The sequence below is a fragment of the Hemibagrus wyckioides genome, linkage group LG25, assembly GCF_019097595.1.
Source record: "Hemibagrus wyckioides isolate EC202008001 linkage group LG25, SWU_Hwy_1.0, whole genome shotgun sequence".
Classification (NCBI taxonomy): domain Eukaryota; kingdom Metazoa; phylum Chordata; class Actinopteri; order Siluriformes; family Bagridae; genus Hemibagrus; species Hemibagrus wyckioides.
Window position 1 is genome coordinate 13,395,253 of NC_080734.1, and position 17,121 is coordinate 13,412,373.

At 38.7% G+C, this 17,121-nt stretch overlaps 1 protein-coding gene across 7 annotated transcripts in view; it reads left to right on the top strand.

The window, feature by feature from the left end:
* daam1b (dishevelled associated activator of morphogenesis 1b) overlaps nucleotides 1-17,121 on the top strand; it is a 65,572-nt gene that overhangs the window by 32,540 nt on the left and 15,911 nt on the right. For all 7 annotated transcript variants that reach the window (XM_058378725.1, XM_058378731.1, XM_058378727.1 and 4 more), the window contains exons 3-11: nucleotides 6,366-6,455; nucleotides 13,480-13,551; nucleotides 14,758-14,852; nucleotides 15,275-15,608; nucleotides 15,710-15,820; nucleotides 16,142-16,245; nucleotides 16,344-16,410; nucleotides 16,506-16,623; nucleotides 16,893-17,031. In XM_058378725.1, coding sequence (XP_058234708.1) covers nucleotides 6,366-6,455; nucleotides 13,480-13,551; nucleotides 14,758-14,852; nucleotides 15,275-15,608; nucleotides 15,710-15,820; nucleotides 16,142-16,245; nucleotides 16,344-16,410; nucleotides 16,506-16,623; nucleotides 16,893-17,031 — 1,130 coding nt within the window. The remainder of the gene's footprint in view (nucleotides 1-6,365; nucleotides 6,456-13,479; nucleotides 13,552-14,757; nucleotides 14,853-15,274; nucleotides 15,609-15,709; nucleotides 15,821-16,141; nucleotides 16,246-16,343; nucleotides 16,411-16,505; nucleotides 16,624-16,892; nucleotides 17,032-17,121) is intronic.

Sequence of the window (17,121 nt, forward strand, 5' to 3'; positions counted from 1 at the left end):
AACTGTTTTGAAAGCGAAGAATAGCCATGCTTCTTATTAAACATTTGATATTAATATAGTAATGAGTTCTTCTTATCATGCCCCGACCGCATACAGAGTTAATGAATGGGAATGTGCTGCACCATGATAAATTTATTCAGCCCTCCTTCTCTGTGAAATTTGCAGTAATTGCAGGAGCAGGGCTAAATGACCTGATCAAATTGAGATAGCTAGAGAGGGATAAAAGTACCACGCCAGGCATGGCAATTCATCTCCTGGTCCCTCTCACTCTCTCTTTCTTTCTGTCTTACACTTCTTCTTTTTTTTTTACTTTACTTCCTAGTTCTTTCTTGCTCACTGCCATCCCCTGTGGTCTGGTGGCTCAGTTTACACTGAAAATCTCGACCCTCTTTGCATATCAATGAATCTTTCTAAGTGGCCTTATGTCTTGGCCTGCTCTGTAGACTAATTGCCTGTTTTTGTCTGGCCGTCTCTTAAACCTCTTTTGGTTTTGAATTGCTGGACAATACAGAGCAGATTCAGTCAGTCTTTTCACAGTCTTTACTGAGGCATTTATGGCCTTTGCCACGTGCTGTGCTTTCACGATCCAAGTCGATACGCATAAGGTTGCTTTGAGAAGGTTTCTGATCGGGCGAATTGTTGACATCCACATCATCCACAATTTTGATTCTTCACAAAAGGCTGAAAACCTTTCAATGAAATACCACAGATCATTTATAGAGGCAGCTAAACATACCTTTTGATATTTCTAGTGGATACAAAGCACATTCATTCTTTTACTTTAATTCAATCTAGTTTGCATGCTAAACCCCAAAGAATGATCGTCATTGTCTAATGACCAAATTATGTTAGATTCAATTAGAGATTGATTCAAATTTTATATACAGCCTTTGGAAAAGCTCTAGGCTGTGTCTTTCATAAAGAACTCTCTGTTGTGGTTAAATTCATACTGCAAATTAAAGTCAATGGATGACTTTATAAACTGCTGTTTATAAATAATCCGCATGATGCGAGAATAATAGGTTGCATGAGAACTGAGAATTTTCACAAAATGTAGGGGATTTTTGGTGAGAATTTGAGATTTTGTTTTTTATCTAAAGATCTACGTTGTATAAGAAATAGTGCTGGGTGCATGCACAAGATTATGTCAAGTAAACAGTGCTAGGCACAGACAAAGCCTAATGCTAAAAGCTGTTGAGCTGTTGAGGGTCTTTATACAACCTTGATCTTTCCCTTATATAGCATGGAGATGAAGGTGTAAACTGTGACCAAGAAGGCAACGCCATAGAAGGATTCAGTGGTGCAGTCTGTGCCAAACTGTGTTTTACTTACCAAGACCATTCTCTTATAAACTTAAATCACTTTGCACTCAAGTGCATGAACACCAGCTTCCATTAAAGAGCAAATATTTAAACTACTTTTATTTTCATTAGCTAAACAAAAAGTGGAATGAGAAACCATTAGAGTTTTGGTGGCAAGAACAATAATGTGTATAGTGCATAAATTATTACAATTTAAATATAACAAAAATGGCTTCTTTTTGTATGAAGCTCAACACTAGATTACACAAACAGATCCACTGTAGTTGTTTTGTTTCTACTGCATACCATTGGAGATGTTCCTTCTGGTGCTGGACTGAAGAGCCGTTATCCAAGCTGCATCTCTGTTTCGCTTCACATGCCTGTGTGGTGAGATACTGCTCACGGCAACTCTGTTGGCTAAAAACATGACAAAGAAGAAGTAGCAGTAAGAAGTAGTAGTAAGTGTTTATGGATACTGAAGGATCAAATGTACATATGCACTTAGCAACCGCTCATGCAAATTGAACAGGGTTACACATTTGACGTGTGTAGATCATATAGAAAGGCTTCAGTTCATGTTGACATCATTCATATCAGTGACTTTGACCATGGCATTGTTGTTAATGCTGCTTCTTCTTCTTCTTTATCAAAAGGCAATAGTAGCCACTGTTTACAACTGTGTTGTGTAGAAAAGCATGTCAGAACACATAACACCCTGAACCCTGAGGAGGATGAAACACTGGCTGCACTCTTTTCAACTAAGAACAAGAATCTGAGACTACAGTGGGCAGAGACTTACCGAAATCTGACAGTTATAAATTGTCTGTATAAACGCTATAGTTTAGTAGTTTCTGAAATAATCAAACCAACAACCAAGCCATGGTCAAAATCCTTGAGATCACCGTTTCCCTATTCTGTTTGATGTGAACATTAACTGACACCCGAATCTGCATCATTTCATGGATTGAGCTGCTGCCACATGACTGTCTGATGGGATAATTGCATGAATGTTCCAGGAGTTACAGACATTCCTAATAAATTGCCTGTGAGTGACCAATATAGTCAATTTAGGTGCTCATTTCTTGGTAGAGTGTTGAGGAAACTAGCAATGGTGCAGTCTGCAGTCCTTAGCAGTGATTCAGCTGTTCATGGTGTTCTCTATTGAATGGAGTTGGATGTAGTTTTGGTGAGACTGGCTGTACTCAGAATGGGCAGCAAATGGAGATAATCCTGGACTTCTTTGGCTGTTGACATGTTGTTTGTGGCCAATTTGGGTTTCTTGGGGGAAAAAGGAACTCTTTGACTGTCTATACAGTGGAGTGGAGTCATCCTGCCATTTTAAATTGTGCCCTGAATCTGCCCTCAGAGGATTATGGAGCTTTCCCCCTTATGTGGATTTGTCTCTCTGTAAAATCTAGCCATACTTTTTGAAATCTCTGTGAGAGGGTTAAGTTTCATGAGCTCTTTCAAGTAGGATGGAGTTACCGCTATTATAAGCCGTTTTCCATTTTAGGATGAGGATGACGTAATGCCGTACAAAATGAAGACAGACTTGACGTGCTGTGAAGAAGCATGAGTATGTTTAGGTATAAATGCAAAACTCTCCTGTAATTCAGGAGATAATAAAGTTACATTGTCTTTATAAGTAAGTTTTAGGTTTCTCTTAAAACTTGACCTCTTACTTTTATCCACATATACACCAAATCCTTTTTTCACTACTCATTTTATTATAATGAAAATCAAAGCTATGATTTTTGAGTGCATGGATAACGTTAGCCCACAGAAAGGGACACTACAGTGTTTTGTTCATTGTTTAGGAGCGAGGAAAACAAGATCAATGTTCTGGCCCCATGCATTTATGCTTTCTACGTAATTGGAGTTTGTGGTGAGGATAGAACTCTGCTGAATGTGCATCTCATTTCCGATGAGGAGATTCACAGGATGAGAAATGATACTGCAGGAAAAGAGACGAAGCCATTCTTCCGTTCTCCTCTCTCCCTGGTGGTCAGAAGAGACTTTACTGTCACCAGGAGCCACCAGACAGGAAAACATTAGCACCGCTCTGTAGTTGCTGATAAAATTATTAAAGCAAGTGACTGTATGGGAAGGCACGCAAAAAATTCCCCACAGGGATTTCAGAATCACATTGTGATAAATAGTACATTTTAAAAGCACACCACATGGAATTTTCATCTGAACTTGAATATTATTTGGTAGAATGTAGTGGGGAGTGAAAGCAGGAAGTTTGTCACTATGTTCATTCACAATCGAACATGAGAGTAACATTCTCAAAGGTTGGTGTTTAGCCTAGTGGATAAGATGTTGGACTAACTATCAGAAGGTTCAAGTCCCAAATCCCCAGGCTGCCACTGCTGAGCCCTTGAGCAAAGTTCTTAACTGTCCGCTGCTTAGTTGAAAAAAGTGGGGAAAAAAGAGATAAATGTAAGTAGATAATGGTGTCTGCTAAATGCATTAAACATGAAATATTCAGAAGATTTAGAACACTCACCCAATGTGATTGTGTGCATTTTAATTTTCCAAACAGCGTTCTGTCCAAAGCCACTTTCCCCAACACTCATGCTGCTTAGGCCAAAATGCTTGAAACCTGGTCCAGAAATGACTGACAGGCAAGTGAAAGCAGCATCTTGCTATGAGTGGATGAATGCTGGTGGTCCACATTATTTTCTTTTTCAACTACAAAGAACAGATGTTTGTATTTTCCCTCAGGAGATACTTGATTGATAGCTGAAACAAATATGATGAAAACCTTGCCAAATATTACAGTCACTGAAATAATCCCCTTTAAATCATCTGATAACGATGAAACTGTGATGTATGCAACACCTAGGATTGATTTATAACCCGCTACTGAACCCACTAAGGAAAATGAATCTGATGTTTAAATAAAAACAAACAAATGAATCAAAACAGTTTGTATTTTTCGATCCAATATTTAGTTTATATGAGATTACAGATAATCTGGTAACTGCCCGTACATTGGGTGCGTGCTAACACAGTTAATGTTTTGATCCCTTTATATGCTGCTCCACTTTAGAATCACTTGCTGGTGCCTCTGTCCCAGAAAAGGACTGACCTGGTTTAAAACAGGTTTCTCCTTCCCAAAAATGGGAGACCTGATTAGGTGGCTTGACATGTTGACATGCTTGACATGTCTGAGCGTAACTTCGCACAGCTTTGCGTTGAGAATGATTGAATGATAAAAACCCAGACAGACTGTTTTATAGGAAGGTTGTGTAAAGGTTAAGTGGATGTACGTGATAAGCGCTAGCGCTGCACGATGACATGATTGAATCCACACCACTCGGGCTGCACTTATTCTCAGCTATTAAGCAGCTTCATACTGCTAAATCATGCAGATAAAACAATCCAAACACTACAGATCGTAATTTTCAATAAAAAACACAAAATCACACAGAGCTATTCATCTCATTAGTGTGTCATACAGGAACGTTCTTTATAGCTGCTCCGTTAGGGTTCAGGGTGTGATAAACATGATAAAGGCATGTTGTTGCGATTTTAGGAGTGTGGAATGGTATGTGAAGGGTGGGTGGGTGGGGTGTTTATCCCGAGGCCTTTAGAGGGAGTGATAGAATGAAGGGAGGTGCTACAACACATGTAAGCACACGGTTTTACCCCAACAGTCATTTTGTTATGAGTGGAACTAATGTGCATGTTTGTGTGTCTGCATTATGTTGAATTCAGACAATTGCAAGGTTCCAGAGCATCTGTGGTTGTGGACACATGGGCTTTCTCGCACTCAGAACCATTATCGCGGGCCAACCACAACAGTGTTTGTTGTGGGTGTGCTATTTCCAGGGTTGAATGAAAGGAAATTGCTAGTGAAGAAGTTTATTGGGGGCCTTTATTGTCAGAAAGCATGACAGTGTATTTTGTGTGTCTCTGTGTGTGTGTGTTTTACTCAGAGACAGCTATGTGTGGGAAGTAGTTTGATTTGCCGTGTAAGTCCTTCAGCGTCTAGTGGTCTGTATTTAAAGTGCTCCTAGATATAAACACACTGTTGTGCAGGGCAGGTGTTGAAAAGGCAACTTTATTTCATTCAATTCAATTCCATAGCAGTTCATATGTAGATTTAGGTCACTGATGAGCAAGCCAGAGGTGATGGTGTTAAAAGCTTCCTGAGTCTCAAAAGGGAACTGAGTGGCATCAGATAGTGGAGTTATGGACATTACAGTGTAAAGTGAAGACAGTCTGTATTGAGTGTGTTAAGCTAATGTTCAGTATGGGAATATTCTTAATAAGAGTACTGGGATGTGTATAGGACCGGCTTTACAGCATTTTTGTGCAGAAGCATTTCTTAGAAGATACATGGCTGCAGTGCACAAACGAGATTATCGCTTGAAGCAGGGGTGGATTTCACCTTCTGTCATGTTGCTTGCATTTTTTGTGCTGGTTCTGCTGATTTCCATACATTACTAAACACATATATAATCAGAGCGCCTCTCATTTTGTTTTCATAACAGCCAGAGCGATGGTGTAAATATTATGTGTGTTATTATATATTAGGCACAAAATCATAAAAGTAGTGGATAAAGCAAAAAAAAAAACCCTTAAAAGCACATTTTTGATATCATCCTTTTACAAAGCTGTTGTAAAACATCCACATGGCTGACATTTTCCTCTGGACTCTCACTTAAAATATCGATTGCCTTAACTTGCATTTTATTTTGGAGAAAATGATGGTTGGCAAACAATGACATTGGCATACGCTGATGTTAGTTTGCAGAATCCTTACACAAAAATACATTAAGCTTGTCAGGTCTGGTACTGTAACATAATCAGAGTAAAAAGTAATGGGTTCGATGACTGTGAAATATTATATGTAGACATGTATTCATTAATCATTTCACACAAGCCTGTAGTATGTAATTCAAATTCATATGTTATTAACCATTTATTTATCATGTATTAAATTATGGGGATATTATTTTTACTACTTGTATGTGATGAGTGGTGTTAGGAAATGAGAAAGAAATGATAATTTGTATTGATGTATGTGAACACCAACACTTTGTCTTATTCCAGGATGAGCTGGACCTCACAGAGAAGCACAGAGAAGCCATGTTTGCATTGCCTGCAGAAAAGAAATGGCAGATCTACTGCAGCAAGAAGAAGGTGAGAGCAGATGCTGTTTGTGTGTGTGTGGGGAAGAAAGAAATAATGTATGCTTTTTTAATTGCACTTTAATACATTTGAACCATTTTCTAATACAAGAAGTTTGGGTTCATCTCAGATGCTCAGAGATTCATTGGTGAGAAGTGGCCACTTTTCATCCAAGGCCTGCATACTAACGGAGCTTCGTCTTCATAATGTGTGTTTTTATGGGCAGCCTTTGTATACATTAAGCCTGTTTTCTGAAAAGGGAAGACACAAAAAGGCCTTTAAAAGGTCCTCTTGTATTTTAAATGCTAATTTATTATCCAATTAAAAAGTAGCCGTGGGAGAGCATGTTTTGCAGAGTGCAGCTTTTCTATAAAGTGCTCCCTTGAGAATTGAAGAGCTACACCACCATCCCTAGATAGTGAGAATGTGGAATTTTGGATAGACTTTGCCACTTTTCACACATAGTTAATATGTGTGAGCTGAGCCCCTTTTATTAAATTGGATTTGCTGTGCTGTTTACATTGAATCCTGAACCACAAAGTGACTTTTCATATGTGTCTCATGTTGCAAACGAGGCATCTGCAACAAGACATGCAATTTTGCAAAAATTCGTATAAAAGTTCAACGTATAATATTAATAAAATAATACATTTAACTTTAACTTCGAGGCATTGTCCTCTGTTATACCACAAATTTGCAAAACTCTTGCATTTATTTTTATTGAGCTCGAGGTAGACACACAGTGCACTTGGGTTTCAGGTGTACTTGCATTATACCTCTAATCTGCTTAAAGAGACAATGATCAACCTCTGACAGATTATCATCAGTTCCAGCACCCGGCTTCAGTGGAAATCCATCTTTAGTTTGTCCAACCGTATCAATGTCTGGAGAGAAATCACTCTGTTCTCAAGCTGTAATCCGAGAACACAACTGTGGGATTAAGATTGCTCTGTCCTTTATGCCTAAATTTGAAAAATAATTTAATAAGTACGTATGTCATGCTTCAGATTGGAGACTAAAAGTCACAAACCTGGTTGGCTTCCAAAAAATCTTATTGTTTAAGCCTGTAAAGCCCTGTTTCAGTCTTGCCACATAAATAAGAACATGCAGGTATAACTAACCTGTCTGTGATCTAAAAGGAATGCAGTGAATGTGAGGGAAAATCATGTGTCTACACAAGAAGACCTTGCTCACTCTTTGTCTGCTTCTGATTTGTTCACGAGATTTCTCATTCCCAGCAGGGAGATGAATCATTGTTATCTGCACCGAATTGCTGTCAGTGTTGTGGAATAACCACAGAGACGACGGTTAATGTGCTGTTCATGCAGCCAGTAGATGTTTAATAAATCCTGCTTGATACATTTCAGAGAGTGTGCTGTTTACTTAGCCAAGCTACACATGCTGTGTCCCAAATACAGACCTAATTACTTATTGCCCTGGGACTAAAAAGGGGACATAGATTGTACCTAAAATCAGGACATTCTGATGCAAAGAACAGCTTTTTTTCCTGAACTGCTGTTTTATTTAAAATGCACTGCAGGACAAATCTAGACACAGGCACTAATTAGTCAATTCTGCTTTTTATGTGAATTAATTTGGTGCATTGCTCGTTCAGCATAATGCAGCAGAGCTTGGTTTATAAGGATGGATGGATTTTTGGAGTAGAAGTGGACGGTTGTTTGGAGTCGTGTCTCGGCAGTGTAGCGTCAATACTGCTGACTCAGCAGAGTGGCCAGCCCAAAAGAGCAAGGCTTGGCACAGCCTCGGCTGGGGGTGGATGAGAGGGCATAGAGGAAACGTTTCCCAGTCCAACACAAACAGGAAGATCTCTCTGCAGGTGCAGCCTTTGTTTCTCAAAGAGGGTGTAGATCCGTGTCTCAGCTACCAAGTTGGGAATACTACTAAGGAAAAACCCACCTCTTTCCTTATTTCCTCCTTCTGTTGCCTTCCATTTCTTTCCCACATCATTAGGTCTGGGTCATTCAAAAGCAGGAGTGTTTGGAGAGGCTTGGAGCCATTCTCCTGATAATGCCACAGAGCTAATGACAGCTGGTTTGTGCCAGCTCTGGTACTGGAGCAGGATGAATGGGTTGAGTGTTTGCATTGGCCCCCAGACCCGAATTCAGCACAGTGCAGGAAGTCGTGACAGAAGTGACCTTTCTTCCCACTCTAATACCAACAGTACAGGCTTTCCTGCAGTACAGCTTAGTAATACACTTGGACTAATTTCAATGTGACTACAAATGTTAAGTGTCTCATGTCATACTTTTAATAAAACATTAGTCACTTAATCTTCTTTAATCTTGCATTTGTGGAATGACATAAAAAATGGTATTTAACCCAAAAGATTTTTAATGCCTTTGTCACTAAAATAAGTTTAATATGCACCAGGGCAGCAACCAGATACACATGATTCAGAATAAACTTATAATATTCTTAACAGATACAAATAGGGGGCATTTTTTTCCCTCCCCTTTGTTTGCTTGTCAAACTTATCTGCTGGATGGTAGTGGCAGAGCTCCACACGCAAGCTTTTTCTCCTGGCCTTGATCTTCCCTGTTAGATGCTTGTCTGCTGGCTTTGGACTGATCTTGGAAGCTTATCTACTTTCATCAGTAGCAGAGACGTTTGCTCTGCTCTGCTTCTTTTCGTGCCATCGTTATTAATGGCGGTTTAACCCTCTGTGATGTGACATGGTGTGTTTGCACTCGTTTTGTGTGGCACTTATGCAAATATAAGTTTAATTTGACATTTATATTTATTTATTTTTAACACTTCCCAGAAGGAGACACTACTCCAAAAAGCTCACATAGATCACATGCTTTGCACAGATAAGCATATATCTGTTAGGGTCTCCCAAGTTTATTTGATTAATTTACTTTTACACAGTTTCAAAATAATATAATAAAATATAATTACATATTATGCAACATTTAAAGCATAACTTTGTTTTCCAGTGGCCATGTTCCTTGAGGAATAGTGGTAGGGTTCACATCTAATTAGGTGAAAATAAATAATGAAATAAAACTTACCCGTTTAGGTCACACCCACTCGTGGTTCAGTTCCAAATGCAGATAATGCAGTTAATTAGCGCACTAAGCAAATACAAATCATTGGGTTAAACCTTTTGTGGGCACTTATCAACATATCCCCACGCTAATAATATGTAAGGACATGCCAAAAGATTAACGAGTATTGTTGACAGACAAGAAGCAAATTGTTTTATCCGAGGGTTTTAGTCTCAACAGGTTGAACTGTTTTTTTAAGCACATTTCAGCTAAGACATGCAACACTATTAGTAATGAGTCAGTTTGCTGGCTATTTACTAATATATTTCCACGTGCAGTAATCTCAGTGCTGACCTTAGTATGGGCTTCATAGGGATTATTTATCTCAGATGCAGCTTTCCCCATGACTCACTACCCTGAATTACATCGATAAATTTTCTTCAGTCTTAGTTGTGATCTTGTTGTGTTGTCTTTTTATGTTTCACACACACACACACACATACACATATATGTGTGTGTGTGTGGTGATGCTAGACTTGCTCGACGTAGTTACATTTTTCTGTTGAATTTTACACAATTTGCAGATAATTAGTGTGGTTTGTGTGTTCATTTAATTCATTTCATATCATTTCAGTATATAAAAAAAGTCTGATAAATGCACCCCTGTTATATTGGCAGGGTTAAAATGCATTAAAATGGATGAATTACGGATGGACATTTGTTACTGTTAAACTTCAAAAGACACTGTAAAAAAAGAAAGTCTTCAGTATGGAACTGTTAACTGATTGCCCTCCTCGAACGTCGCTATGAAGGCCAAAAGTTAGTGGATAAGTTTTATCCACAGCCCTTTCTGCTGATGTGGCTCCTTGTCCTGTGAGTGATTATTCAGCCTCCAGGTCCCACTGCAGTCAGGTGTGCATGCTGCTCCTGGATCTAGGCCATGACTGAATGTATCGGTTGTCCTTGCCCTGGCCAGGAAGGATTAAGAAAGTTTTGAGGCTGATCTTACTCTCCTCTCCTTATTTGGTGATGAGTAGATGTAATCAGGGGTTTCACATCCCTCTTAAATTAAACGATTTATGTCGTGACAAATCTTTTTCAGCTCATAGTCATGCTCTGGACTGATAAGATCATTTGGCTTTGGGAAAAATATTGCATAAAGAAACTTTATCTTTAGATATATGTGAAGTTTTTATTGTGTAACTATTGAACTATTTTAGCCTTTGCTGTTTTTAACTTGTTAATTAACTGGACTGGACTGGCTAGGTTTTTATCCCGTGTCATTTTTTTCTTCGTCTTGCTTGGTTTGTCATATTTTTTTTGTTCCCCACAGACACAAGCTTTAAGCCAGGTTTTTAGACTGTCAGTGCTGCATGCACTTGTTTAGCCCAAGTTTTTTGGCCAGCTGGCCAAAGAATATAATGATTCAACACACAAATCCACATTGTGATAGATCAGACAGCGAGGAGATGGAATGAACAGTCCATATTTTCTCTTGAAGGATTACTCATTGAATGTTTGAAATACACTTTATCAAACATACAGCTGGATTTCCATTAGCCAAGATCTCTAAACATGGTGTGTTCACTATGGATGTTTGCCTTAGTCAGCTTATTTTTCCAGAAACACTGGTATGTTCCCCCTCATATTAAATGTTTGCTTTTAAGCCTACCATGGTTAGTCTGCTATTTACTTGAACTATATCCAAGTTCACCCCGCCTTTGAAATGCAGGGTTAAATGGTTAATACTTCAGATTAATTGGAAACATGCAATTATGTTGATTTATAGCTATTGGCACAAGCTTTTGGCTAAGCTATCTTGTCTTTTGAATTGTTTCTTCTCTTGTTTTGTCTGAATATCCATCACTCTGGGAAGAATTAGCCAAATATTTTGATCCTTCCTCGAGTTTCTTGACCTCTGGTAGTCATTACACAAATGCTAGAAAGGATTTCACCAAGTGGAAAATTAAGCTCTCCCGCATTCAGTTCCAATGCTGGGTGTGGATTAGGCAGGTGCAGGAGGGTGACTGGGGTGCTCTGCGTCTTTGGCTTATATCCCAGCATGCCTCCTGTCTCCTTAATATGCTCACCAGCTGTCTGGCACTGTTCCCCTGAGACCTAGTCGAACTGGGGTGTGAAGTGGGCTTGTGCTGTCTGCAGATTCTTCAGTACCATGCCAGGATTCTCCCCTCCAGACTGCTCATTGAGCATGCTATTAATTAAGAGCTAGCTGAACTGCATGGACGAGAGGACAGGAGATGAGTGGGTGCTTGACTGCCCTTCTCTCTTCTCTGATAGTAGTCTTTAATCTTCTTGTTTTTCGATGGGGAAGTGTTTTTCATACTTTGCCAGCCACGGTACACTTTGTTTCTTCTCTCTGAAAAAGTTTCACTCTGGCTTTGTGTGTGTTTTGAGGCCTCACATTTCTGCCATATTTCTGGTGTCTTCTTAATGCAGTATTGCAATCACATTTTTTATAACATTCTCTTAGCATTTTCACTGAGATTTGTTGATTTTGACGAAGAAGAAGCCTTTATTTTTGTCACGTATACATTACAGCACACATATTTCTTCACATATCCCAGCGTTGAAAGTTGGGGTCAGAGCACAGGGTCAGCAATGATGCAGTGCCCCTGGAGTGGAGAGCTTGGCAGTGCTGAGGCTTAAACCCCCACTTTCCGATCAACAACAGAGTGACTTAACAATTTGGAAATTTGCAGGAAGACATTTGGAATATGCTGTTTTTGTCCATCCAGACATAATGAGCAGAATAATAAATAAGCTATTATACATAATAGCTGATGTATGCTGCTGCACTACTGCAGTGAGTTGGCTTGTGTTGTAGCTGTCTGGTGAGGTGTTGGGCATCTTTGTATAGTGTAGCATTCCTTTCACTGAAACGAAGAGGCCCAGACGTTCCAGGACGATGGTGATGATAATGATGATGCCCCTGTGCATAAAGTACAGTCCAAAAAGACATGTTTTTTCCAAATTTGGAGTGGAAACACTTGTGTGACCTGTACAGAACCCAGACCTCAACACCTTTAAGAGGACTTGGAACGCTGACTGCATGCCATCATTCTTCAACCACGTTCCAAACTGTAGTGGCAAGATTTCCCACAAGAGTGGAGGCTGTTAATGCAGCAAATGAGAGACCAGCTCCATGTTAGTGCTCATGGTTTTAGATAGAGGTGTTCAGCATCTGGTTGTGATGGTGTCCACATACTTTTGGCCACGGTGTATTTATTTATTTATTTGCTTTGATAAATGAAGAAATGAAATGCCCTACAAATGGCATGAATTAGATCACATTGTTAAATGTTTGATGAAAATTCTCCCTAGTGTTGATGACGAACATTTGTTTCACAGACAGCACCATATAATGATGATGAATCCCTAAACTGATTTTATTTTTCACTAATAAAAAAAATTTCCAAGTCTAATCACCATTCTTCAGACCAAATCACAATATGTAACCCCTAATAACCTTCCCAAGCCAATGCATTCTTATCCAGAACATTCATATTACATGCTGTCATCTTCCTACATTCCCAAAGGTGCCTTGTTTGTTTGGGTGAGGAATGGAGCAATAACAATAACATTGATTTTATGATCAATTATTTCACAATATGCTGTACTGAGATTTCATGTATATTGCAATCTTTTAAAAAAAAAAAAAAAAAATTACTTTAAGTAGATAATTTAAAGTTAAATTTAGTTAATATTAATTTTTTTAAATGTTATATTTTAATACAATATTTAAATACAATACAATATTTAAATATAAAATGTATTTTTTGTTTGTTTATTTTTATTTTTATCAATATAAAAATAAAAATGCATTTAATTTTGTTGACTTTAAACAAAGGTTCATCCAACAGGTTTTTAAAGCAAGTGTTGCTTCAGTTTTGTTTTCACCTCAACATTGTGATGCATATAGTGTCCAAATGTCTACTGGATAATAATTATAAAATTGAGCTAAGAGTTTCATCCATACTAATGCGTAGATGTTCTGTATGTTTTTCCAGGAACAAGAAGAGAATAAAGGTGCTACTAGCTGGCCGGAGTACTACATCGACCAGCTCAATTCAATGGCAGCTGTAAGTACATCACAGCAAAGTTGAAACTTTTTGTTTGAATTTTCAGCATGTTCAGCTGTATTTTCTGCACTTTGTCTTGACACCCCAAATGTTTTTACACTCAGAGTTTGGTCTATTGAGTGTGAAACCATTGTCAGCCCCTACAGTGGTGCCAGGAGCTGATCTTTGGTGGTCTGGGTTTTCTTTAAGTAAAATGGGGTTTGGACTACACCATGATGTCACTTCTCATTTGAAGCGTCTCATCTCACCTAATAATAATATCACAACAACTGGAACTATTAAACTGTTAATAGTCATAGAATCACTAATTAAATGAACAATTACAAAAAAATCAATGGGATGTGCCCATTGTTTAAAAAAAAAAAGAAGTTTTTTCAGCGCAGTAGAAAGGAATTTCTCTGCCCCATAAAATGATGATGCCCTCCATCAAACCCTCCAGAAATGAATCCTGGGTGCAGAACTCAATTCAGGCCAAGTGTGACAGATCCCCAAGGCTAAGGAGTTCTTTCTAAACTTGTCTGGCCCTTACAGTCTTCTGTTTTTTGGCCAAGTTTGAAGATATCTTACTATTTAAAAATAAACCTACTCTGAAATTGTCTGTTTGAGCAGATTAGAAATAGGGATTTGAGGCCACAGGAAAAAAAAATAAAAGCCTCGAGTCCAAAACAAAAAAAAAAATGAATTAGCTGATAATAATCTTGTTCCCTGCCAATCATAATGCAGTGGCCTCTAAACCCAGAGGCTTTGTTTTGGGTTATAATATCACCATGATGTGTGGCTTGGCAACTGAGGCAGGCTTTTGGAAAAGATGGTAAAGTGATATCAGAGTGATACCTAAACTGGGGGAAATCTCTAACAGGCCAACCTCCATCATAGACCTGGACAGAACCTGCTGCACTTGCACATAAACCACAAGCCTCAATAGATGTTGTGTTCACAGAGTAATTTTCTAACGCTGCCAAAATGGATAGTCTTTCCTTCATGCACTCACATTTGCCTTTATGATTATCCCACTGTAGTTGTCTTTCCACTGCTTGGAATACAGCTTGTAATGTGTATTGTTGTAGACTCTCCAATTTTTATATTGTGTTTCACGTATTTGTTTTAAGAGCTTTCAAATGGGGATTTAAATCATGTCTGATTGTGTAGAGAAATCATATTTTGCCAAACGTCCAGGCCTCCAGCAAATTTGCTTTTACTCTACAGAGGAAGACCCTTCTGGCTCTGGAGAAGGAGGAAGAAGAGGAACGCAACAAGACTATAGAAAGCCTCAAAACTGCACTGCGGACACAACCTATGAGGTCTGTATACATTACTGTGGTAGACATCATAAACACAGATAGTTTTACATACAGGAAATGTGATACATGAAATGATTAACTTGGTGTGTGACGGTTATTGAGTTTCACTGATGATAAACCTGAGATTAGTGAAGGGAGTTTTTGACCTTTGTTGGCCTCAGCTAGAGTGGCATTATTCATTTGTAGTGTAATGTAATATATCATTAGGTTTTCCATCAATTGAGAAGAAAACGGCTCCTCATGTAGCATACTCTTGGCTTTGGTCTACTCATTTGGGGCCTGTTTTACTATAAAACTTGTGTGGAATACATGCTGACATTTTGACCTCTGGCTCAACACAGATTCTCATTTTCCACATGACTCTATCCATCAAAAAATGTTGATTTCAATAAAGACATTTGTATTAAATTGTTTCATTGCAGGTTTGTCACTCGTTTTATAGACCTAGATGGTCTTACCTGCATCCTGAACTTCCTGAAGAGTATGGACTATGAGACCACCGAGTCTCAGATTCACACCTCCCTCATTGGTTGCATCAAAGCACTGATGAACAACTCGCAGGGCCGAGCTCATGTGCTTTCTCACCCTGAGAGCATTAACATCATTGCCCAGAGCCTGGCCACCGAGAACATCAAGACCAAGGTGGCTGTGCTGGAGATCATGGGAGCTGTGTGCCTGGTGCCTGGAGGTCATAAGAAGGTTTTAGAGGCTATGCTACACTACCAGAACTTTGCCTGTGAACGGACACGCTTTCAGGTGGGCTGATTTTGGCTGCTTCTTGTTTTTTGGTCCATTTGTACTGATAACAGTTAGATTTATATACTTGAACATCATTTAACCAATTATTCTCCATGTAGATGCTTCTAAATGATCTGGACCGAAATACAGGGCGGTACAGGGATGAGGTTAGCTTGAAAACAGCCATCATGTCCTTCATTAATGCTGTTCTGAGCCAGGGAGCTGGAGAGGTGAGTCAATTGCCCTGTACACCTTCAGTAACACATCTGTGAGGTTTTTAATGTTTAGATAACTTACATACACTATCATACTGGGTGCTAAGTATAACACAATATAATATTATGTTTGTGATCAATTATTTAAAGCTATATTTTTGGAGATCATCTGTATGAGCTCCAATTGAAAGAAAGAAAACCTCTAAGTCTATCATGAAACGTAGAAGTGTCTTCATGTAATGTCGTTCTCATGTCATGTCAGGAATTTATTTATGATACAGTTTATTTAGAGCTTTGTTTATGTAACTTTTGCCCAACTTTATTTTTAACCCATAGACCAGTCTCGAGTTCAGGGTACATCTGAGATACGAGTTCCTCATGTTGGGGATTCAGCCAGTCATCGATAAACTCAGGTCACATGAAAACTCGACATTAGACCGGTAAGATTCATGTGTAAATTATAACTTTGAATCACCTCTTATCACAGTGCTTCTGCTTTGTCATCACAGCCATGTGTGTTGCATTTCAATTTCTTTAGGCATTTGGATTACTTTGAAATGCTCAGAAATGACGATGAGCTGACTTTATCCAGACGCTTTGAGAGTGTAAGTGGACCCAGTGTTTATTTGTGTGTTTCATAATAACACTTGTTTGATGTGTAATAAGTATTACTGATTTTTTTTTTCTTTCCTGGTTTTAGATTCATATAGATACTAAAAGTGCAGGCCAAGTGTTTGACCTCATACGCAAGAAGATGACTCACACAGACGCATACCCGCACTTTATGTCCATACTGCACCACTGCCTGCTTATGCCATGTAAGCATTCCTTCCTTCCTTCCTTCCTTCCTTCCTTCCTTCCTTCCTTCCTTCCTTCCTTCCTTCCTTCCTTCCTCTCTCTCTCTTTCTTCTCATATTCCTTTAAAATTTTCTTTTTGCTTTTCCTTCTTCTCCTATTCCTTTTTTACCTCCACCTTTTCCCTTAGGTTCCTTCTTTTCCTTCTCTTATTCATTGTCATTAAAATACATATAGAGTTTTCATGTCTTAATCAATGGTAATTGATTGATAAAATTATACGTTGTTGCAGATAAGAGGAGCGGGAACATGGTGCAGTACTGGTTGCTTCTTGACCGTATTGTCCAACAGATGGTCCTCCAGAATGACAAAGGCCATGACCCCGATGTCACACCTTTAGAAAATTTTAACGTCAAGAATGTGGTTAGAATGTGAGTTTTTTTTTTGTTTTTTTTTCTTTAAAAAATCCTTTTTATCTTGCCCCTGTATTCAGGATCTGCCTACAATCTAAGTGTTAACCT